Here is a 24,144-nt window from a genome sequence, read left to right as displayed (position 1 = left end):
ATGTAAAAGGAAAGGAAAAAAAAAGAACTCAAAAAAAAGCAAACTTTATTTTCTGACTCCACTATATGTACAATAGCAAAAGTGACAGTGGATTGGAGGATGAAATTGCCACCTCTCCAACCACACTGGTCAAACCAGCAGTCCATCAATTCTCTCCACCCACAAAGAAAAATGCAAAACAATCATTATTTACATGAACATGAGTGAGAAAACTCAGCTGAAATATGTAAATATCAAAAGGCATAAGAACTTTAAAAATCTCAAAAGAACAAGACAACACCGGGGTTCATCACATTTTTGATAAATCCCCCTCCTGAGGTGCCTCTCCTCCCAGAGCACTCACTGGGCTGAGACTGGGACTCAGTGTTGACAAGTTTATGTTTATTTAATCCATCAGTCTCACCTTTAGCTCCTCATTGCACCCAGAAAAAAGTGAAAACGGAGTAAAAATAAGCTCCTTGTTAGGGCAATAAGGATGTGCTGTTCTGTGCAGCCAACAGCTCAATTTTTAATTAATATTAAAAGTCACGTAATGTGGTAATTTTTTAAGGGATGTTAGGAATTTATTTTAACTGTTTTCTCCAATTCAGAAAAGACATGGTGAGTATGAGTTCAGAACTAGTTGGTTAAAAAGAAAGGAAAACAACAAAACATTAACCAGCTGCTTTCAGAGAAATTCCTAATATTTTGCCTTCAAAGATCATTTGTGTTTCAAGGGATGGCTTGCTGAACACACTTTTGGTAGGAATTTAACAGGCAGGAAAGGGCCAGTGTTTCAGACAGGCTTGAGCTGTGTTGCCCAGCCTGCTCTGGTGCACTCCCTGCATCAGCCCCATCTCCTCCCTCCCCTGAATTCACTGGAGTTCTGCCAGGATGGAAAAGGCACTGGAATTTGAGCAATTGCCCCAACTCTGTGAGTCTGACACAAACCCAAAAGCAACTGAACACTCTGAAGTCTCTTTAGCCACTCCTTTCTGCCCAGGTGTGTCCTACAGCTTTACCTCCTGAACTAGGGTGGGAATTTGTTTGACATTGATGTTTTTACCTCCTGTGAGTGGGAACAAGTGCTCTGATACCCAGAATATCAATACAAACACACAGCTGGCAAGCCAAATCTAGGGTTGGGTTACTGTTTTTACTGATTGCATCCCACCAGAAATCACAGCTGAATATTGAAAATAAAAAATGGCCCTTTTAACCTGTGAAGGAAGGAACCTTATCCTTTACCTGTGAAGTAATTCCATGCTTTTCATTCCCTAAAATGAATTGTATTTTTTATCTGCTGTTGCTCAGTGTCTCAAAAAAACGCTGCATTGCTCGTTAGTTCTATGAAGATGTGTGTAAGAAAGAAGCACAGGGAGTCTCTCCTTCATGGTGATGATAATGACAGCCCTACAATGATGGGCAGAATTCCACCCACAGGAATTCCAACCTCTGCAGTCATCACAGGGATTTAGTCACTGCTGCCAGCAGATTGCACAGAGCCTTTGAGCTCAGGTGAATTTAACCCATCTGATGATGCTCTTGGCCTCACGATGACAGAAACCTGGCCTGGTTCAGGGGTGGCTCCGTGTGGTGGAAAAGTCTCTCCTCCAACCCGAGCTTCCAAAGAAAACTCAGCAGTCTCTTGTTGTACGGTTTCAAGGCAGTTTATTGCAAGTTATCTAAAAGATTTTCTTCTCTGGCTGCTGTGGTTTGCTCACAGCTCAGGCAGAGGCACACACACACCCTGACATCCTCTCTGACCCCGACTGCTTCTTCTCTCCCCGCCCAGGGCTGCTGCTCTCTTTTATATGGTACATTACATGTTACATGGTTACAGTTTTTCCCCAATGCCTATTACCTATATTAAATGGTGCTTTTCTATCTTTTATATGGTACATTACGTGTTATATGGTTACAGTTTTTCCCAATGCCTATTACCTATATTAAATGGTGCTTTTCTACTCTAAACCAAACTGTGAGTGCCAACATCACCAAGAACATGGAGGTGAGGAAGAAGAAAGAGGAGGAACAGGACCAGCCCACATTTCTCTATATTAAACCCTCTGACCCCCATGTATAGAACAAAAAAAAACCCTGTACAGCACTCAAAAATTCTTCCCTCTACCTTGTGACTACTTCTACTATAATATCTAAACTTTTGTGACTTCTTGTTCTTCCTGTAAGTTTGATAAATCATTCCATGGCTCAAACCCAAAATCACAGCTGTTTGCAGCTGCCTGCCAGGGTCTCAAATGGTTCTGACCAGGACCTGGAATCTCCAAAAATGTCTGAGGGACATTATAAGTTCCAAGATCAGGAGACCATCTAAAGCAATTTAACACCCTCTGTGAGTGCCTGGGATGTCCCCCCTGAGCTGTCAGCCGTGGGACAGCTCCTCTGAGGGGCATTGGATGCTGTAGAGATGTTTTAGCCTCTCTGTAGGGACAATCCCCTCTGTCAGCAATGGTGTTCAAATGTCTACCTAATAATTGCCCGCTTTCTCTTCTTTCCAGGGTTTCTTTGTGTCAGTATTTTACTGCTTCTTGAATGGTGAGGTAAGTAATTCATCACTGGGAGGTGGAATTTGTTTGGGTGCCTGATTACAGAGACCTGAGATCTTTTTACAGGGGGTCCCCGTCCCATCAGTCTCTTGTGGAAGGCTCTTAATGTGCATCTGAATTTCCCAGCCTTTCTCCTCAAAACTTTATCAATTTCAGACTATTACCTGTGAGATCAGGGCAGAGGGAAGGAAATTTTGTCAGATTATAAATTTTCTGTTCTTTATCTTAAAGACTTCTTTGAAGTTTCTCATTAATTAAAAATATGATTTCTGAGCATAGCTAATTACTTCTGAGCTGGACTTTTATTAAGGATATGCTGCAGGTGACCCATTTTTGTAATGCCATGCTGAGCTGAGTGAGTTTGTCCATGTGGGTCACTATCTCTGAGTGATCAGTGCCTGTTGCATTCAGAAAAAAAGGGTTGAAAACAGATTAAATCAGAATTAATATAAGGTACTGCTACTAAAGCAAGAAATGCTTCACTAATATCCCTCAGTGTTTGATTTCCACCCCAAAGTGTGAGATTTAAATCTTTCCCCTGCTTACACTGTCAATGTCTCATTTACCTGCATTAAAGTGTCTCATCTTTGTCCAGCTAAAATTTTAGTCTCCGCAGAAATCAATTCCATATTTCATTATTCCTGCTGTATTGATATAAACGTTGTTTGTGCTGCTTCTTAATTTCATTGTGGGCTATGAGAAAGAATGGGCATGGCTTTAAAGCAAAAGTATGTTATTTTAAATATTTTAAAATTTTATTTTTACTGTATTTATTTTGTTTTATTTTACCTTAGTATCTTTCCCTCTTCCTCATTAATTCTGAGATGATGTTAACAAGAAGCAGCTCAGTTTTCTCACGTTAAGCAAATCCCATTTTTATATTCTGGCAGCAGAGTTCTCAGTTCTCTTTCCAACTTTTCTTCTATAAATTCCATTTGCCTCTTAAAAAACAGGGAATTTAAATCTTCTTCCAAATACAGGTGCCTGTAGAGCTGCATTTACCTCAGGCTGTGTCAGGGGAGGTTTGGGTTGGGTATCAGGGAAAGGTTTTTGCCTAGAGGGAGCTGGGCACTGCCCAGACTCTCCAGGGAATGGGAACATTCCCAAGGCTGCCAGAACTCCAGGAGTGTTTGGATCACACTCCCAGGGATTCCCAGAATTCACAGAACGACCAGGTTGGAAGAGACCTTCAAGATCATCGAGTCCAACCCACCCCAACACCTCAACTCAGCCCTGGCACCCAGTGCCACATCCAGGCTCTGTTAAACACACCCAGGGATGGGGACTCCACCACCTCCCTGGGCAGCCATTCCAGAACTTTATCACCTTTCTGTGAAAAACTTTTTCCTGATATCCAACCTGAATTTCCCTTGGTGCAGTTCGAGGCTGTGTGCTCTGGTTCTGTCAGTGCCTGGAGAAAGAGCCCAGCCCCAGCTGAGCACAGCCACCTTTCAGGAGCTGTGGGGAGTGCTGAGGTCAGCCCTGAGTCTCCTTTTCTCCAGGCTGAGCACCCCCAGCTCCCTCAGGGGTTCCTCACAGGGTTTGTGTTCCCAGCCCCTCTCCAGCCTCGTTGCCTCCTGGAGCACAGGCTGGGATTGTTGGGGTATTCTGCAGGAGTTGGACTCGATGATTCTTGTGGGTCTCTTCCAACTCAGGATATTCTGTGATCTACTTGTCATATTCATCAGGTCTGCACTGTTAAAGCAGAACATTCTTGCAGATAGCAGGTTTTCTTAAAGTCTTTTTTCATTTTTCCACTGGTGTCTCAGTGACCATCAGGGGCAGGAACCCAGGCTGTGTGATCTCACAGCCACTGTCACCCCACTTCCATTTTGTGGCATCCAGACTTGGAGCTATTGGCTGTTCAGGTTTTCACTCTTCTGGCTGTTCTGGCATTCTTTCATCCCTTTTTACTGGGACAAATATCCAAACTTCCCCTTCCCTTCACCAGTCTGAAGCTGTTTGTCCAAAGCCATGAGCCAACATCCCATTTCCTGCAGCTTTGATGAGTTCAGACATAATCAAGATTGTCAAAGGAGGAGGATTCACCTCATGCACTTCTAAGCCTTGAGAACAATCTGCTGGGAAATCTGGACTGATTCCAGAGCTGATTTTCCAGCTGTATCACACTGGGAACAGGGATTTATAATTAAGTCAGTCTGAGGTGGAGACACCCAGCTTGGGATGTTGATTCATTTCCCTAAACTCAGATATCTGGTGCTGCTGGGGAGGCTGCAGAGGATCTGAGGCATCCCTGTGGCTCTTACCAGCTGATACAGGATCTGGAGAGGATTCACATCTGACTGGGAAGTGGGAAAAGCAGCTGGGATCCAATGGGGCCTCTCAGATGGTTCCATGTCAGTAATTCAAGCCAGCCAATACAATCAGGGCAGAGCTTTTTAAGCTTTTCATCAGCTTGGTCTACAACAGGTACCTCCATCTGCTCACCTGAGCATCTCAGTCTGGGCTGGCTCTCCACTGCATGCCCAGACACCCTGCTGCCATGTGGGCACCCAAAAAGCTGAATTTGGGAGGGAAATCTTCCCTCTAGCATTTTTTGACACCTAATGTGCAACTTTCACTTGACTGACTAAACTATGGCAGCTCTCTGACTGCTTCTTTGAGGTAAGCCATAAGTCCAAACCTCCCAAATATTAATATTGTCTATTTCAAAACTGTGAAAGAACTTTAGGCTCATCTTAATGTACTGTGACAGTGTTTTTTTGGACTATCATAAAGCTTTTACAGGATAAAATTTCCTGTTCTGTCGTAGCCTCAATTTTGCACAGCACTGAAGGAAGCAGCAAGCTCAGTGAATTTTCAAAGCTTTCTGGCTGTGTAATACATTGCCCAGAACACAAATTTGCATTTTATAGTACACTATGTTAAAAGCTGAGCTGCTCCCAGCCAGGCATCCCTACTAGTAGTGGTGGTGAAGGCAATGCTACTCAATCCCCATGAGGTACCAGATTTTGCTCAAAAAAGGGAAAAATAGCCTGTGAGGAGCAGCCTTTCAGAAGCCTGAGAGCTTCATATAAATCACTGAAGCTTTGTTAGAATCTCTTCAGAGAGCCTGATGCTCCTGCCTCTGTGGTAGATAGGTTAACTTGCTGTCTCAGAAGGTTTTAAACACTTCAGGTCTTCCAGTTATAGCAGAGCTGGGTTATTAAATGCATGTAACAGTCTTTATCAGGTTACTCATCCCCCACAGTGCCAGCCTTGCTCTCAGTGATGACACAAGCAAAAAGCCTGGAAAATCCATCCATTTAAGCTTTAATAATGCTGTGATCTCAGCTACATCTATCCCATCCCTTATTTGATGCACATCCTGCTGGGCACTTTCAAACTGCCAGTAACTGTCTGTAGTACAGCTCAAAAATTATGGGTTGTCCTCAAAAAAAAACCCAAAAGTCCCCTTAAAAATATTAAATGAGTGCTTCATGTCTGGGAGACTTGTCCCTTCACAATTTATGTGTTTCCTTTTGCTATGGGACTAAAAGCTGCTGCATTTAGTGGAAGACAGAGGAAACACCATTGTGGGTTTCTCAGGTGTGAAAGAGTGGCTTTAGGGATGTTCTACCCCCTAGGAAACCACATTAAAAACCCTAATTTGAGTTTTTTCCTAAGGCCCAGTGTGTGATTTTACTGAGTTTTCTCATCAGGAAGTATTTTTGAAGAAGAAGGAGAATAATAGGAACTAAAGGAACAGAGTTGATGTTGTTTTCAGCAGCCACTGAGGGACCCATGCAAAATTCCTTCCCTGTCAAAGCTGGAATTGGGTGCAGCCTTTGCACACAGTTGTGCTGGATTTTAATGTTCGCAGAATAAAGAGAGGCTACAATTAACCCCAGTCCTTTATGAGGAAAGGAAATTGTGCAATGAATTTACTGCTTGAAGTGCACATAGAGATTTTGCAGTGAGATTTTGTAAACGTTGAGGCTATTTCTCAATCTGATGTGAAAATCATTTGGTTTGGGTACAGGGAAAGCATTATTAGCAGTTACAGGAATCTGAGCAAATGGCAGAAATATTACTTAAGGCTGCATTTTGATAGAGTCACAGAAAATGGAACCATGTGTCCTGACAAACTTGCATGAAGTGAAAAATAAAGAGGAAAATTCTGCTGGCTCTGGTAGCTTTATCCTGTACCCCTCAGTCCAGTGCCCAGTATCTGAGCAGCACAGTCTGTGTAGCTTCAAAACCTCTGTGCAACTAAAACTGGGTTTAAAAATCAAAATCAGCACCTTAAAAACACTCAGGATGTGAGAGGCTGTTCCAAAGAAGAGTTTGCCTTCAAACAAAGTTTGAAGTTTGCCTTGCCTATAGAGTTGGCAAAGGTTTGACTTGATGATCCTTATGGATCCCTTCCAAGCTGAGATATTTTGGGATTCTATTCTATAAAGTTTTTATCCCTTTGTCAGAGTTCTGTCTGTGAAGTTTGAAAAAGTTTGAAACAGCTGAGAGTTTTTCCTCTATAACTTCCATTGATTTAAAAAAACATAACCTTGAGGTCTAACCAAAAATGACACCTTGGTAACCCCTGATACCACCATAAAATGTCCTGATTTTCAATAATTTGATCTCACAAATGCAACATCACTGTAGGGAAAAATAGATGCTTTAAAATTTAGTCCATGCAAAGAATTTCAAGGAGGATGAGTTTATTTCCTTTGTTTTTGTGTGGACATTTGACCTGGGCATGCAGTCACCTCCCCTGCCCTCATTTCCACAGAACACACTTCTTCACACAGCTCCTGGACTGGCTTTGTTGGCTGCAATGAGAGAGACTGTCAGGCCCCTCAGATTAAAAATTATCTATTTTTCGAGGTCAGGATTGAAGGCACTTGTGACAGCATTCTATGTTCAGACTCAGGTGTTGATTATTTCTCATCAGTGAAACAGCCTCACAACCATGAGTTTGGCAGCTTTTCATTAGCAAGGCCCAAAATGGCTAACTACCTCTTGTTACAAGGTCTTTTAAGACTAAACTGTCCAATTAAGAAAGGACACCTAGTTATTTCCATTTTAACCCAATAACTGATCCCTCAAAGCCCTCAATGAGGAATTTTCTGTCCAGTCACTAAACATCACCCAAACCCATGAAGAAGGTAAAGAAGAACAACCTGTCTCCACCCTAAAAAATCGATTTTGCTTCATATTTATTTCTATATTCTAAAACCCCAAACTCTAAGTTTCCCACCCTGTGATATCACACACTTCTAACCAACTACACACCCACAATCCCAGTGCTATCAATCCATTTTTAAAGCCTTCTCCACGGCCTCAGGTCAAATGCAATGTTCTCTTGTGGGTCTGTGCCTTTCAGCACAGAAAGTTTAAAATTCTCAGCATCCAGGATTCCAACAAAAAAATCAGTAAATCAAAGAACGAATCAAAGATAATCAAGTTCAACTATTCACCACACACTACCCAGCCCCCCACTAAACCGTGTCCCCATCTACAGTTTTTGAGCACTTCCAGGGATGGGGATTCCACCACTTTGTTTCTCAGCTTGTTTCAATGCTTGGCCACCCTTTCAGTGAAAAAATTGTTGCAAATATCCAATCTAAACCTCTCCTGCTGCAATTTGTGGCCATTTCCTCTTGTCCTATCACTTCTGACTTGGGGGCAGAGCCCAATCCCCCCCTGGCTGTCCCCTCCTGGCAGGAGCTGTGCAGAGCCACAAGGTCCCCCTGAGCCTTCTTTTCTCCAGGCTGAGCCCCTTCCCAGCTCCCTCAGCTGCTCCTCATCAGATTTGTGCTCCAGACCCTTCCCCGAGTTCTGTTTGCGAGCCTTATACACAAATTATTGTAGAGAATCCACGGAGGCGAAGCAGTTTAGGTTGAGAGGTTGCAGCTTTTTATGTTTTATTGCTTCTGAAAAGTTCTGAAGCTGTTTTGAATGAAGTATGTGTGCCATGGGTGGGCACAAGGGGCCGTTGGCACTTGACTCGTTAATTTGTTTAGAGACTTTATGGGAAAAATAATACCTTTTTTTGGACGTAGAGCAACACTAGAGGGCAAAAAATATGCAAATTTCATTTAATCCAAGTGGAAAAGAGCATCTCTGGACTTCCAAGAAAATTGACAATGAGAGGTTTCTGAGAATTGGAGGTGTTATGAAAACTGGCATAATGAAAAATCTGTATGCATTTATGTTGAATGCCACTTCAGAAGAGTGAATGCAGCTTGTGAACTTCTGCTTCAATGACTGCAATAAACAAGATGCTCCTCCAAATTTTTTCAGTCAACTTGCAGATCCCAAAACTGAATTTAATTTCAGATAATGCTGGATTAAAAAAAAAAAAAAAAAAAAAAACCACAAAAAAAAAAGTGTTTAGGATGGATATTTTTGGAACAAGGATAGATAGACTTTACAAGATCATGGAATGACAGGACAAGGGGGAATGGCTTCAAACTGAATGAGTGCAGGTTTAGACTGGATGTTAGGAAGAAATTCTTCCCTGTGAAAGTGGAGAGGTCCTGACACAGGATGCCCAGAGAAGCTGTGGCTGCCCCTGGATTTCTGGAAATGTCCAAGGCCAGGTTGGATGGGGCTTGGAGCAACCTGGGACAGTGGAAAAGGTGTCCCTGCCATGGCAGGGCTGGGACTGGATGAGATTTAATGTTCCTCCCAAGCCAGGCCATGCAGTGATTCTGCGAATGGTGTGAAACTGTGCTGGAGGAATGAATTCCCACACAACTCCTGTGGTAGCTGGACCATTTTCACTGCAGGTCAGCTTTTCCTTTCAGTTCTTTAGTGTGCAGCTTCTGCTCAGGGGAATGTCACCGTTGAGTCAGGGGAAGAAAGGTGACACTTGATTCCATCCATACATTTTCAGAGGCAAAAGGCTCCTTTATTACAATCTCACAATATTTATAACCAACACCATTCATCCAGAACCTGACTAGTTCTTAATCAACACCCCTCCCATGATTGGCTAATTAAGGAAATACCCTTTGGTAAACATCTTCTGAGAAAACAACTGCTCAAAACACCAGCTGCAAGATTAATTATTTCTCTCAGCCTTCTCAAAACTCCCCAGAACAATTCCTGGGAAAGTTTATCTGTTTCTCTCTCTGACCAAACTGTCAGGACCCACAGGGGAAGATGGGCCCAGCACTCCCATCATTTCTCTTCTACCTTTGACTCATTCCAGACACAGCTTCTCTAAAGGAAGATGGATCTTCCATCCAGTCCCCTTACTGGTGTCGTGTCTACCTTTTAGCCAGACCTTAACAGTGATGTTTTTTTCCTGAGACAAACTAAAGTATTTCAGACAGAGGCAAAGAGTGCATTTAAAGTGTTTCATATTCCAAACAGGGCTGGCTGCACTCCTGCTACCTCAGCAGTGATGATGGAAACAAGAGGATAATGGAGGAATAAGAATCCCTGCTCCAGAGATCGCTTATCCTTGTAATTAGGTGCTTTGTGCAATTTCTAGCTACCACCAGATCCCTCAGAGAGTTCAGTGATCCTTGCAAACCTTTCTAGCCTTGATGGGAGAGCCCAACACAGCCATTCCAGAGCAGGAGCTTGGAAATGGAGGTGACAGTGTTTGAGAACAACCTACATCTACAAAGGGATGGTGCTTGGTAAGGGGCTGCTCGGGGAAGAGCAAGTTCCACTCTGAGCCTGAATGAAGGGAGCAAGGCAAAATTAAACAGGGAAGAAAATATATAAGAGTGAGGATATTTAAGGACTGGAAGAGAGTCTCAAAGGTATTTTGAGATCCCTGTCCTTGTTTGTGCTCAAAATGACTTGATAAGACCCTGACATAATTTCAAAACTGGATAAAACCACTGTGCTGGGTGTGCTCTGATCATGGCATGGGACCAGAGGCCTTCTGATGTCCCTTCCTACCTTTATTCTATAATTCATGAGTTCTGTGTCCATAATAAGGTGCCTGTCCTTCATTTCTATCCATATCCTGGATAGATGCATAACCAGCCAGACCTGAGTCTGAACACATCCTTTTATAGCCTGAAATCTTAGCTCAGGATTCAGATCCAGTATTATCTGACCAATATCAATAATCAGCTATGAATTGACATTTAAAATGCAATTAGCTGGCTTGGAGAGAAAACATCATCAGAGAGGAATAGATCATATGCCACTGTAAATTATTCTCACAACAAGGTGTGAGGCAAGGATAAATATGCTTAATTTTTCTTTCTGTTGGCCCTTTAGCCAAGCATCATCTGTCTCTCAAAATCTATTAAGCTCAAAGTGTCTTCCTTTGATCTGATCATCATGGGAGGCTGTTCATTAGAACTGCCAGCTCTGAGTCACCCCTGAAATAGTTTCTCATCCCCTGCCCATCAGCCCAGGCATCATTCATCCCAAGCCCAAAGGACATGTGCTAAGCATTCCTTAAAATCTCTGAATAAATATAAATATGGAGGTGGTCTAGAGGGTTAAAGTTTAATTCCATCTGCCCTCAGGGTCCTTTCTCATCCTATTTTTCTCCTCATTAAACCACTGCTGATTTGACTCCAGAGTACCCCACAACAAAACCACAGGGGCTTGGGGTGGGCTGGGTGCAGCCCTGCCCTCCCTCTGCTGTGGGTATTGCTGGTCCTTTGTGGCCCAGAAGAAAGTAGCATCATTTGTTTCCACAAAAAAAAAAAAAAAAAATAAAAAAAAAAAAAATTGTAGCAAGTCTGTATGACGAGTCAGAATTGTTGCAGCTTCTTGAACTGTTATTTATGATAACACAATTGCACTGCTGTGGCCTTACAAGTAAACTTTGGCATCCCAGGCTAGCAGGTGCTGTGAAAATATCCCCAGATTGTAAAGAATTGCTGCTGAAGACCCTGAGGGGAAAAAAAAAAAAAAAAAAATTAGGGATTAAAGGGATTGCAGACCAGTTGAGCAGGATCATTTTTTAGGCAGAAAAAAGAATCCCATAATAAAGTTGTATAAATAGTGGTGTGAGGCAGGGTACCTGCTGAAACAAAACCCAATGTTCTACCCAAGCTTTGTTTTTGTTTCCTTTGAGCTGTGCAGGTTGTTTTGACTACATCCCTTCCCGACCTCAGGAGGATTAAATACTGATAATGGCATCCTCATGGGGATGTTCAGTTCAGTATTTTGTGTGATGGTAACATGAGCACCCTTGGCCTGAGGGGCTGGGTCTGTGGGAGCCTTGCAGAGCCAGCAGGGCAGGACACAGGTGCAGTGGCTCAGTGATGCAGCTGGTGTAGAAAACATGGATAAAGACACTCCTGTCTCCCTGGGAGCATCAGAACTCCTCACCTGGACACCCAAGGTCTGTCAGCTCAGGGCTCTCTGTGCTTAGGCATTTACTATTAAATACAACATTTGCCATCCTTCCTCCCTGAGGTGCCAGAGCTCACCCTGGGTCAGGGGTGGCTCCGTGTGGTGGAAAAGCCTCTCCTCCAACCCGTGCTTCCAAAAAAAGCTCAGAAGTCTTCTGTTGTCCAGTCTCAAAGCAGTTTATTGCAAGTTATCTAAAAGATTTTCTCCTGGGGCTGCTGTGGTTTGCTCACAGCTCAGGCAGAGGCACACACACACCCTGACATCCTCTCTGACCCCGACTGCTTCTTCTCTCCCCGCCCAGGGCTGCTGCTGTCTTTTATATGGTACATTACGTGTGACATGGTTACAGTTTTTCCCCAATGCCTATTACCTATATTAAATGGTGATTTTCTAGCTTTTATATGGTACATTACGTGTTACATGGTTACAGCTTTTCCCCAATGCCTATTACCTATATTAAATGGTGATTTTCTATCTTTTATATGGTACATTACATGTGACATGGTTACAGTTTTCCCAATGCCTATTACCTATATTAAATGGTGCTTTTCTACTCTAAACCAATCTGTGAGTGCCAACATCACCAAGAACATGGAGGGAAGGAAGAAGAAAGAGGGAGGACAGGGCAGGCCCAAATCCCTCCATCTTAAAACTTCTGACCCCCATGTACAAAACCAAACCCCCCTGTACAACACTCAAAAATTCTTCCCTTTTTTGTGACTACTTCTACTCTAATATCTAAACTTTTGTGACTTCTTGTTCTTCCTGCAAGGTTGGTAAATCATTCCATGGTTCAAACCCAAAATCACAGCTGTTTCCAGCTGCCTGCCAGGGTCTCAAATGCTTCTGACCTGGGCCTGGAACCTCCAAAAATATCTGAGGGACATTTTGAGTTCCAACAGTGGGGAACACCCTGAACATTTGGAAAACTTTTAAACTACCATTTAAGGCATCATCTTATATTTATTCAAATTCTGTTAAGTAATGGATGGGATTTCTCCCCCCTCAAATCTTAAACACTTAATACAGGCACATAACCAGGTGAGCATATCACCTTCAGCTTCATTTATGGGCAGTGATCCACACAAATGAGATCTATTTTAGTTGTTTCTTCTTGATGAGGTGTTGCCAATACCTTACTAAGTCTCTACAGGGAGAGGCCAGGACTCCAAAAATCTCATGGAAGTGAATTTCACTGCAGTCAGGGGCAGTGAGACCAGTGCCTCGAAATTTAAAGATCCATTTTGCTGAACTGGACATTGCTTGAAAGTCCCTCTTGTTCATCTGTGGCTTGCGAAAAGATCCATTCAGTCTTCATCAGCCTTCCACAATTTGCAGAATTAAACTCCAAAGTTACTCTCCAGTCGCCTCAACCTGCAGCACAAGGACGTGAAACACAGCAAAAAAGGTGCTTAAATGTAGGTGGAAATTGGTGAATTCAGCACTGCAACCTGTTTTCAGGGGAAAAAAAAAATTCAGTCTTTTTTAAAGCCCATCGAGATCCATGTAAATCTTACTCATTTAATAAATTTGCCTTCTTATCAGGATTTCTGGGAATAAAGAGTGGCATTTGAGCAGAGAAAGACCTTAATCAGTCACAGACTAGTGAACACCATGAATATACAGATTGGATATTAGGAAGAAATTCTTCCCTGTGAGGGTGGTGATGCCCTGGCACAGGTTCCCAGAGAAGCTGTGGCTGCCCCTGGATCCCTGGAAGTGCCCAAGGCCAGGTTGGACGGGGCTTGGAGCACCTGGGATAGTGGGAGGTGTCCCTGCCCATTCCAGGAGAGTGGAATGGGATGATTTTTAAGGTCCCTTCCAATTCAAACCGTTTTGATATTCTGTGATTATTCTACAGAGAGTGTTGAGTTTTTTGGGTCAGTTTTATATATTTTTTTTTTGTTAAGGTTGGGATTAAATGTGTGAGGGGGTATTTTTTTTGTTTGGCTTTAGATGTTTATTCGTTTTTATTTATATTATAGTTTTATAAGTTGTGAGTTCTATAGCACTTTAATAAATTAAAACTGGAGTTGTACTCTTTTTATGAGTTTTTTTTAAGAAATTATGTTTAAATTATTTTTATTTTTAACTTAATAATTAATTACTCTTGATTTGTAATGGGGATTTTTAATTTAATTAATACAACTGATTAAATAAAAATTAATTAATTAATTAATTAATTAATTAATTTATATGATACTACTTAAACCCTTGAAGAAGAAGGTGAAGAAGAAGGTTTAGTTTCTGTTCTAAAACTTTAATTTTTTATATATATATATTAATATTTTTAAATTTTTAGATATTAAGTTTTTTAATATGTGATATTATATACTTTTTTTTTTAACTACGCACATATCATTTTAGTTTTTTATTTAATATGATCTAAAAGTTTGACAAGTCCCCTGGTTAGGTGATCCAGTCAGAAGACAAAAAGTCACCCACTGATTTCCTTTCATCCCATTATCCAAATCCTTTTTCTTGGCTGTTCCAAAGCAGTGCCCACACTCTGTAGGCACAAATAAATGTTGGCCAACCTGATTTGACCACAGCTCAGAAATTGGGATTATTCACTGTACACAAAGCAGGAAGAGTGAAAAGGGTGATTCTGAAAGAAGACCTATTTGCAAGAAAAAGACAGACCAAGGGTCAACACAGGCACCCAGCTCTCTGCTCAGAGCAGGGGAAATTTTGTTCCTCTCAAGCAACTAAAGTTCCACAGGGGTGAGGCTGATAATTTGTGTTTCCAGGAGTCCTTGTGGAGCTCTAACCACTGATGACAGCCTGGAGCATCCTTGGGCTGTTACAGGCCAGGCAATTTCAGGTCATAAATGTGTTAATGCTGATTCTGGGACATGGTCTTGACTCTAGAAATGCTTAATAAATCGAGGAGGCTGCTCTTGCAGAGATTAACAACCATGTTTGATAGTTGATATTTTGCATTCTCTTTTTCTTTAACTCTTCTGCTGTGCTACAGCTTTTTTGGTGTATTTTAACACATTATTACAGAAGCCACAGACATTTTTTTTTTTCTTTTCTTACGTAAAGTTAACCTAGCATTTTGTTTCTGAGTTCAAGTGACCTTAACCTTTTCTGCTTGCATTCTGGTCACATACTAATTGCAGCTAATTATTTTGTCATTAAAAAGTGCTTTGCTCTCACCCTTGAAAGTGCAGAGCCCATTTCCATGTGCCCAGTCTGTTAGGAATGGCTCCAGCTGAACAAGAAGACAGCATTTTTGTTTTTGTTTTTTAATCCTCTCTCAAACCATATCACTAAGGCCAACTGCTTGTTTAGACTCACGTCTTTATCTCCAGGTGGCTCTTTTTGACTTGGTTGGCTTGAAGCACAAATGATAAATCTAATCTGGCTTCTCTGGCTGAGTAAGTATCTCTTCACACTGGTTCCTCAGAAAAAAAAAAGAAAAGAAAACCACAAAATCGTGCTGCAGAAGAAAGGAGGAAAATTTTCTCTAACAGTATCTCAGCATTTGGTGACATCTGTGGAGAAAGGAGTATTTGAGAAGCAACATCCCTCTGCATCTCAGGTCTTCAGGGGACAATTTCCCATGACAGCAGTCTGACACTTCATGTGATACTCAAACCTCTTGTCTGAGGTGCCCAGCATTCAGTTAGGGTGGGTTGGTACCCAGAGGAGCAAGGAGTGCTTCATTCCTGAGTGCCATCCTCAGGGGAATTGTCTCTGTTTCTCCACTCTCTGCATTGGAAGCATAAATAATGGATCCAGGAGTTGGACAGGGCTTGGAGCAGCCTGGTCCAGTGGAAGGTGTCCCAGTCCATGGCAGGGGGCTGGAATGAGGTGAACCTTAAGGTCTGTTCCAGCCCAAATTATTCAGTGATTCTGCGAGAATTGGCCAAGATTAGGTGTGAGTCGTTCAGGGGAGGAGCCTTCACCCTTGCATGGACTCTGTAATGTGGATTTGCCTTTGGGTGTGCATTGTATCCTCCCTCCCACCCAGAATCCCTCTGCTACTGCAAATGGAACCGTGATAGGTTTACAAATAGTGAATTCCCAGAAAAGTGCAACACCATGGCACAGCTTTCCAGTGCTTCTCCTGTTTTCCCAGGAGGGCTCAGTGAGTCAGGGAGGTCAATTTGGGGAGAAGGGGATGATGGTCAGCAGTCCAGGCTGCTGCAGTTTGTGACTGAGTCCATCCTGACTCTGCTATTTCATATAACTGTGCCATTCAACTCATTTTATAGCCTGACCAAACCCCATCATGAAACTGGTGGAGAGGTGTTGAAGTTACTGCTCCATAATGAGAGGCTCTTCCAGAAATCCTCTGCACTGTTGTTTAACCACATTGTTTTCATTCTCATCTCCAAATCATTCATGCTCTTCCTGGCAGTGCTGTCTTTTATTCCCCTTTCATTGGGTGTTCTCTCTTCTCTTTATCCACTTCTATTCCCTCATATTCTTTGTTTAATTAGCTTCTGTCTGACCCCTAGTAAGTGTAAAAAATGTTATTATTTATATTGAAACAGATCATTGATTTAAAATTAGAAGAAACCCAGTGTGACTTTCTCCTCACCTTACCTTAGAAATCTGCAGCAGCTTGTCTTAAATCACAGAATCACAGCATCAATTAGGTTGGACAAGACCTCTGAGATCACTGAGTCCGAGCTATGACCTAAAACCACCATGTCAACCATGGCAGTTGCACAGATGACAGCTAGTTGAGAAAACAGACAAAGAAAGAAATCCTCTGCTCTGACTTGCCCAATCTCTGCCTCTAGAAAGTCTCTGATAGAAAAGCCACATTTCCAAGTTCAGGATTCCCCTGAAAAGTCACCAAAGAAGAAATTGCAAAGCTGTTTTCCAGGCTGGCACTCATAGACCTGCAGTGGAGTGTACCCCATGGACAAAGCTGTGGTGAGAGGGGATTGTTTGCTGCCAGACCAGAGTTTCTCAGTAGCAGCGCTGAAAGCCCACCCAGAAATGGAAAAATTGAAACTAGCCAAGACAAGGAGAGCAGTTTCCCCTTTTCTGTGTCCTCCTTGTGAACTCTTCTATGTTTTAACCATCAGGCATCCGTCCTGTTCATCTGGGGCACGCAGAGCTGACAGGGTGTGGCTTGGGTTGGAAACACCTCCAGTCCTGGAGCTCTTCCACTCATCTGAGCACCCTTAGACAGGATGTTTGATCTGCTCTGAAGTGGGGCTGGAGACTGCGTGTGCTCCTTGTGCTTTGAGCAGACCTCACAGAGCCCCTGTAGACAGTCCCCAAGCTTTCAAAGTAATGAAGAAAAGCAGTGATTCTTCATCTTTGGGCAATTTTTTTTTATTATTTTTGACTCCACCTTCCCTGCAGCACCAGTGGTGGTGACAGACACGCCCAGGGTGGCTTTGATGGATCTCACCCAGGTGCTAGAGCTGATTACCTGTGCCAGCATGGGCTTCACAGGATCTGAAAGCTCCTCCCAGGCCTTGTGCAGTTGCCATGGCAGCTGATGCCTTTGAGATCTGCTCCACAACAGCATCTCCTGATAATACCCAAAGTTCCCCTTGTCTGTGGTAAAATGGGCTTAAAACAATCCTTTTGGGGGATGCAGTGAAGATAAGTACATTATAAAAAACTAAAAAATATATCCACAGTTAAATATCAATATTGCCTGAACTTACCTAAATTTATAATGCAGACATCTTAAATAGAGCTTGCTGTCTAGACTCATTTTATAACCAATTAAAGGAAATAGGTATTTTCCATCTGATCACAAATATCTGGCCTATTTTGGATACCTACTTTAGAAGGAGATGAATCATCCCCTTTGACCACTCTGACTGGTTCCCTCTTGGTCAGAAGGTGATCTATAGGTCAGTAGTTGCAATGTCTATATTGCACTATTTATAACCCTTCCTTGTAAAAAAAAAAAATATGGTTTTGGCTTGGCTTGACATAGAAGTTTTAAGTAACAACACTTCTTTCAAAGTACACCAGATTCCAGGTTGGCAGCAGAACATCAGCATCCTTTCCAAGTGTCATGAGCACATCAGGCTTTGGACTCTCCAGGAAGCTGGGCCCAGATTCCTCTCACCTAATTTTGCAGGCTTATTTATCTCCCTGGATTAGGGGTTGGAATTGGTTTACTCTCTACAGTAAGCAGATCTCAACAAGAATATCTAGAAATTGGTCCAAATGTTTCATGCTAGGTTCTGACTTTGAGTCTTCTCTGCCAGGGATTTGGTTTATTTTAGGAGTATTTCAAGCTTTCCCTCCCACTGTGTTTGAGGTTTAGAGTTCCTTTCTCCTGTTTTTCTCTTGCTTAGCTATGTATATATTTGAGCCAGAGTTCCTGGGCTCTGTCTATGCTTCAGGCAAAAAAAAAACAAAAAACAAAAAAAAAAAAAAAAAACAAAAAAAAAAAAACATACACAAAAATTCAAGGTTTATCTGGCCTATTGGTCAGCACCTGCTTGAGGATGACCTTCTGCTGATGTAGAGCAACTTCCACTGCCTGCTGTGCCTGCTGGAGGTGCTCACAGGGGCTGGCTCAGGTGTGCCAGAGCTTGGTTAGATCCCCTGTGCTTCTCCACATACAAGGGCAGCAGGGGCCCCTGGGATGGGGCTCTCCAAGAATTCCATCAGGTGTTGAACAGACCTTGGTCCACCCATCCTGAGGACCCAAATCAGTTTTGAATGTTTAGGCCTGTTTGAAATGCTCTGGAGTATTTAAGATATCAGAGATGAGACATGAGGTGTATAAATTTTTTTTTTTTCCCTGAGTCAAGTACTCAAGAGAATATCGGTGAATTAGGAGCTCCTGTTCAGGCATCTAAATCAGTCCCTGTGATGCCTTGAGAGGCTGACTTGGAACAGAGGCTAGACAGAGTTAAAGGAATAAAGTAGGGATTTATTAAAAAGCCTTCAAAGGATACACCTTGGGCAGCACAAGAGCCCGACCGTGGCTCCACCCAAGATGGACTCCATGTCATGAATTCTCACACTTTTATAAATTTTGGTCCATTTCCATATTGAGATTAATTGTCCAATTACAGCTTCAGGTGATGCAGTCCCATCCTCTCAGTTTGCTCTCCTCAATTCCCTGCTGTTTGTACTCTTTGGGCCTGAAGCTTCAGCAGTGTCCTCGGTTCTCAGGCTGGAAAAGGATTGTTTTGTGTGACTGAGCTGTGAGGAGAGCTTGCTAATGCTTTATATGAAGTTCAGAGTTATATACCAATGAGAACTTACTCACACTTTATATGAAGTTCAGTTATATGCCAATGAGAACTTACTCACACTTTATATGAAGTTCAGAGTTATATGCCAATGAGAACTTACTCACACTTTATATGAAGTTCAGAGTTATATACCAATTAGAACTTGCTAACACTTTATATGAAGTTCAGAGTTATATACCAATGCAGTACAGAATCTGGAAAATATAAAAGCTAAAACATAAGGCATCATTCACCCCCTTTTAGAGGCTTAAGGCATCACAACATTGTGAAATATTGTCTCAGCACTGCCCAGCACCCCTTCACAGCGGACACCTGAGATTCTCCCTTCACCTTCTCCCCCGTGTTTCTCCCCAGGTGCGTTCTGCTGCCAGGAAGAGGTGGCACCGCTGGCAGGACCACCACTCTCTGCGGGTGCGGGTGGCACGAGCCATGTCCATCCCCACGTCCCCCACGCGGATCAGCTTCCACAGCATCAAACAGACCGCGGCCGTGTGACCGCCCCCACGGACACCGCCACCGCCGCCCGCGGCCTTCAGAGCTCTCCTGTCCTCCCACCCACAGCCCCTTCCTGCAAACTCTCCTCCCCTGGCCTCGCTGATCTCTTTCCAGCGGGGCGCCCATCCTGTTTCGGCGGGCTCTCGTCTCCCACACCTGTGATGCTGCTTTGAGGCAACCAGGGAAAAGCCTCTTGGAGTTGGTGGTGGTAAAACAGATTCAAAGAAGGAACAGGTCCAACCCTGATTGCATCCCGTGGAACTTCACAATGCAAAGTCTAAAACAGCACACCGGCAGGAATAATCAATATTTTTCTCCTTCCTTTCTTTTGTTTTTTTGTTTTTATTCCCCCTTTCCTACTGTGGTGAACAAAGACTATTTTGAACACACTGCCCATCTCACTCTGTACATTGATTCCCAATTATTTCAACAATTTTGGTGTATTATAGCCCATCACTTTCTTGTTTTCTTTGTAAAAAGTTTCTTCTCTGCAAAACTGTCATTTGAGAACTTGTGGCAGCAAGAAAAAGAGCGTCTGAAAGTGGTGTGAAAAGCCTGAATTTATCTGCCTTCCCCATTTCTCTCTTGGACAGACTGGGAATTGTCAGGGCATCGCTGGACTGTTCCACACGGGGCACTTTGCCTGGTGAGCACCATGCCCTGCTCTTACACAGATTTTCAAAGGACAGGAGAAGCTCTAAGTAGCTCTACAGAATACTCTCATTCCTCTTAGCCCCACTCTTCCAGCACAGTGTAAGTGGAAAGCCTTTGGAAAGTGGTTTGTTTTCAGCTCAGAGCATCAGGGTGGGGAAGGACAGCTCTTCTGGGTTTAAAAACCACAAAAGGGAAGCACTGTAAAGATAATGAGGATGAGAAGAGGATGTTTGTGTTCCGAGAATAATGCTACATGCTGCACAAAGGTATCTATTGAGCATTTTGAACTAGAGCAGTTGTATCTACCAGGCTTTTTATGTGATGTTCAAGAATACTGTATATTTTCAATAATAAACACTACTCTGGGTTGGTTTCAATAAAACCAAGCATCGTTTTCTTTAACTCTGCCAAGGAAGAGGACACCTGTCTTGACAGTGATTTTGCAGCTATGGTCAGGGAAGGAAATCCTGTTTGATAGTGAGCCAAGAAGAAGAACAACCTCGTGATAAAATACTTACAAGGGAGCATTTAAATGCAAGAATTGCCTCCCTTCTCAGCTCATGGTCTTACAGGGGATCCCTTCCCCTCTGCACTCTCTCCACTGGGCTTTGCCACAGCAGTAAGAAAAATGTTGTGTTATACATTCTCCATCACCTGCATCTCAAAAGAGCTGGAGTAATTTGCTCTTTCCACTTTTAACAAGCTTACTCTGAATTTTCTTCAGGTGTTTTATGGGACTTTTCAGCATGAGCTTGATTTAAACCCCCAGATTTATGTTGCTCTAGTTTTCAGGGACTGGAAATTGTCTTGGAAAACACTGTTATAAATCCCCTGCTTATGGGGGAGAGGGAGGATGTCTGTCCTAACAGCTCAGTCATATTCAACTTTGAGCTTGCTGGCAATGAGCAGCAAATTTAAATAAACAACATTTTGTAACTTTTCCCTCTCGTAACTCATTTGGATTCATGTGCCTCAAAGAGATAACCAGCGAGAGGAAGGAGATCTGAGTGCCTGATGAGAGAGGACCAGGTCAGTGCTTTTATTCATCACAGTAGCAATGCACAGCCCCTGGCATCTTGTGTTTGAAGGGAGGGACACATCTACAGGTTAGAAACATGCACAGGGATTTGCTCTGTGCTTGCTCTGGCTCTGGGCCATGCTGGGATGAAAGAGGGATTTGCAATGCAGCAGATTCTGTCAGAAATTGCAGGTTATTGGTGCTGCCAGGAGTATAGCAGACATCCAGACACGGAGCAGGTCTGAGTAGACAAGAAATTTGGCAGCTGAAGCAGTGAACTAATGGTTAACTCTGGGGTCCTTTAGAGCTTTGAGTTTACCTCAGTGAACCACTGGAATATATCAATGCCAGGGCACCCACTTTGTGCCAGTGTCCTGGGCTATTGTTGCAATGCCCCTAGTTTCACTTACAATAATATTCCCTGAACATTTAAGCCAATAAATAGGTGAAGACAGTTAAATTTGGTTTGTGTCTTAGTAAGTCAGGTGGCTGATCTCCCACTGCACTTGGTACCTACCCAAGGAAATTGTGTAGCATGAAGAAAATAAAAATAATCTTTTAGACTCTGCAAGATCTCACCCCCAGGACTTTGGAAGAAGTTCACTGTTCACTTTCCTAACAGCAACTGTGCTGCTCCTGTCTCTGCTGCACTGTCTGGTCCCAGAGGTGGAGAGCTAACATCTGTCACCAACAGCATTTGGCACATCCAAGCTGGATGACAAAATGCTCACCTTTCCTGGGAACACCAGCCAAAGCAGCTGCTGATGCCATCCCAAGACATGGGGCTGCTTAGAAATGGATTCATCTGAGTTTAGCTCTTTGGAAACCAGCCCAGGAGAAAAACACCTGGGAGCAAAACAGATAAGCAAGAACTTCCATTTTCCCTGGATAGCTCTTGATAAAAAGGCTGGAGGTTAGCCACACACCCTCATGTCAAGAAAACAAATAAATATTTCTGAACTTGCACTGAGTGATGTTGATCTTGTCTTTTAACAGTGAATTAATGGTTTGGTGATTATCCAGGATACCTGTGAGCAGAGCTGCTGAGATGTTCCCCAAATGTCTTGGGCATCAGAGAGGAGTTTCTTGGCCACGAGTGCCCTCTCCTGAGGGTGAGGACTTGGCTGAGGAGCAGCAGTGTGGAAAAGCACTCAGGGAGCTCATGGATGCTGAAATCAACCCAAACCAGGTGTGTGACCTGGCAGCAAAGCTCTGGGATGTTTTGAAGGAAATTATTATTCCCTTCTACTTTGCACTCCTTAGCCCCCAGCCAGATGCTGTGCCCAGTTTGGTACAGGAGGCATTAATAAACTACAGGGAAAGGGACACCAAAATGCTCAGGTCTGGAGCACTCTCCATGTGCAGAGATGCAAGAGGACCTGATTCAGAACTAAGAAAGGATTTTGGACGGAGCTAACAACAGTCTGCCAGTACCTCAATGTTGCTGACAGATCCAAGCCCTTCACAGTGGTTTGAGTCAGGAGGAACAGGCAAACTGTAACAAAAAAGGGCCAGATAAGATGGAGAAAGGAGAAAGTTTTTCTTCATAAAGAGAGTTCAGCAGTGGGAGAGGTTTCCCTTTAGAGATTTTTCAAGATGCAAATGGATAAAGCCCTGACAACATCCTGAGCCTGCTGTGAGCAGGGGGGTTTGGACTGGAGGATTCCTGAGGTGCCTTCCAACCTGGGTTATGCCATCATCCTAGTGCTAATGTTGTCAGTCATGCCTCTAAGACAAGGGAAGAAGGAACATGATCAAGGTTTGCCTGCTGCCTTTTTTCCATGTGCACCTCAGGGGTTTTGGAAACATGCTCATGTCTCCTCTCTTCAAAAGAAGCTTTTTCTTTTGCTGTCTCCTGGCAGGAAGGCAAAGATGAATAAAGTCACACTCTTTAGGGAAAACTCTCCTATTTGCTTTGTGATGCCTTTTAAAGCCGTGTGTCCCTTTCAACAAAATAATCATTTATGGCACAAGTCTGGGATGATTCAGAGGTAGCTTTTGGATCAGCAGGAGCTGTCTCAGCTCAGCTGTGCCAGGAAAATGGTGATGGATTTGTTGGACTGACAGCATCTGTGCACGTGTGTGTCTGTGTGTGTGTTTATGCACACGTGTGTCCATGGCCCCCTGTGCATTTGAAGAAAATGGATCAAATTACTCTGGATTTATGGCTTATGGTGCACGAGGAAAACAAAGCTGCTCGTGTTCAGTGAGTCATTATGGAAATGAACAACAAGGAGCACTCAAGTGCTTGAAACAAGACTCTCCAAAGCTCTTCCAGGAAAATGTTTGCAATGCTGAGCACTGCAGATCACACGTGTGCCAACTGGCGTGGGGCATGAGTGTAAGCTGACTTTGGATCTGGGCTAATTGCTTCCCTCTGACACTATTTAAATATTTTTCCCCCCTCCTCCTTTGCAGCAAATGCCCAGTTCCAGCTTGCAGTGGAGCCAGCTGTGCTGCAGTTACTGGGATGCAGTGTTGGGGATGGGTTGGGGTTCCATCCCTGTACCTGTACAGGACAGCCAGGGGGCTGGGACCTGGACATGGGGTGTGGAAACCACAGCTCCAGCTTCCAGCAGAGCATCAGACCCCTGGGGATGTGCTCGGCAGTGAGAGAAGGTCCTGTGCTCAAGGAAATGGCTCTGGGGTGGAAAATGTGTTCTGAGTGCTGAGATGGAGTCACTCAGGACAGCGTGGGGCAGGAGGCTGGGCAGAGAGGAGCTGTGAAGGGACAGAGCCATTCTCTGCCCACCCTAGTCTCTGGTCAGACTCATCATTTCATTGGTACCTACTCCTGCAGACAGCCACCACAAGGCTCTTCTCTTAGTCCATGGGGAGAAAAAAAAAAAATTGGGATTACACTCCCCTGAGTACTGGGTATCCCTACATGGAATGGATATTGTAAGTTCATGAATGTGAAGGTTTCACATAAATTCTTCAAATTTTCATA

General features: G+C 43.3%; 1 protein-coding gene across 3 annotated transcripts in view; it reads left to right on the top strand.

Moving 5' to 3' along the window:
* The window catches only part of CRHR2 (corticotropin releasing hormone receptor 2), a 152,121-nt gene extending 129,961 nt beyond the window's left edge, over positions 1–22,160 (top strand). For all 3 annotated transcript variants that reach the window (XM_077789598.1, XM_077789593.1, XM_021547687.3), the window contains 2 exons: positions 2,499–2,540; positions 19,382–22,160. In XM_077789598.1, the coding sequence (XP_077645724.1) occupies positions 2,499–2,540; positions 19,382–19,522 (183 nt within the window). In that variant the 3' untranslated portion in view covers positions 19,523–22,160. The remainder of the gene's footprint in view (positions 1–2,498; positions 2,541–19,381) is intronic.
* The last annotated feature ends 1,984 nt before the right edge of the window (positions 22,161–24,144 follow it).

Source organism: Lonchura striata, chromosome 1, assembly GCF_046129695.1.
Source record: "Lonchura striata isolate bLonStr1 chromosome 1, bLonStr1.mat, whole genome shotgun sequence".
NCBI lineage: Eukaryota > Metazoa > Chordata > Aves > Passeriformes > Estrildidae > Lonchura > Lonchura striata.
The sequence above is the reverse complement of the archived record's forward strand: the minus strand, read 5'-3'. Positions and strand labels throughout refer to the sequence as shown.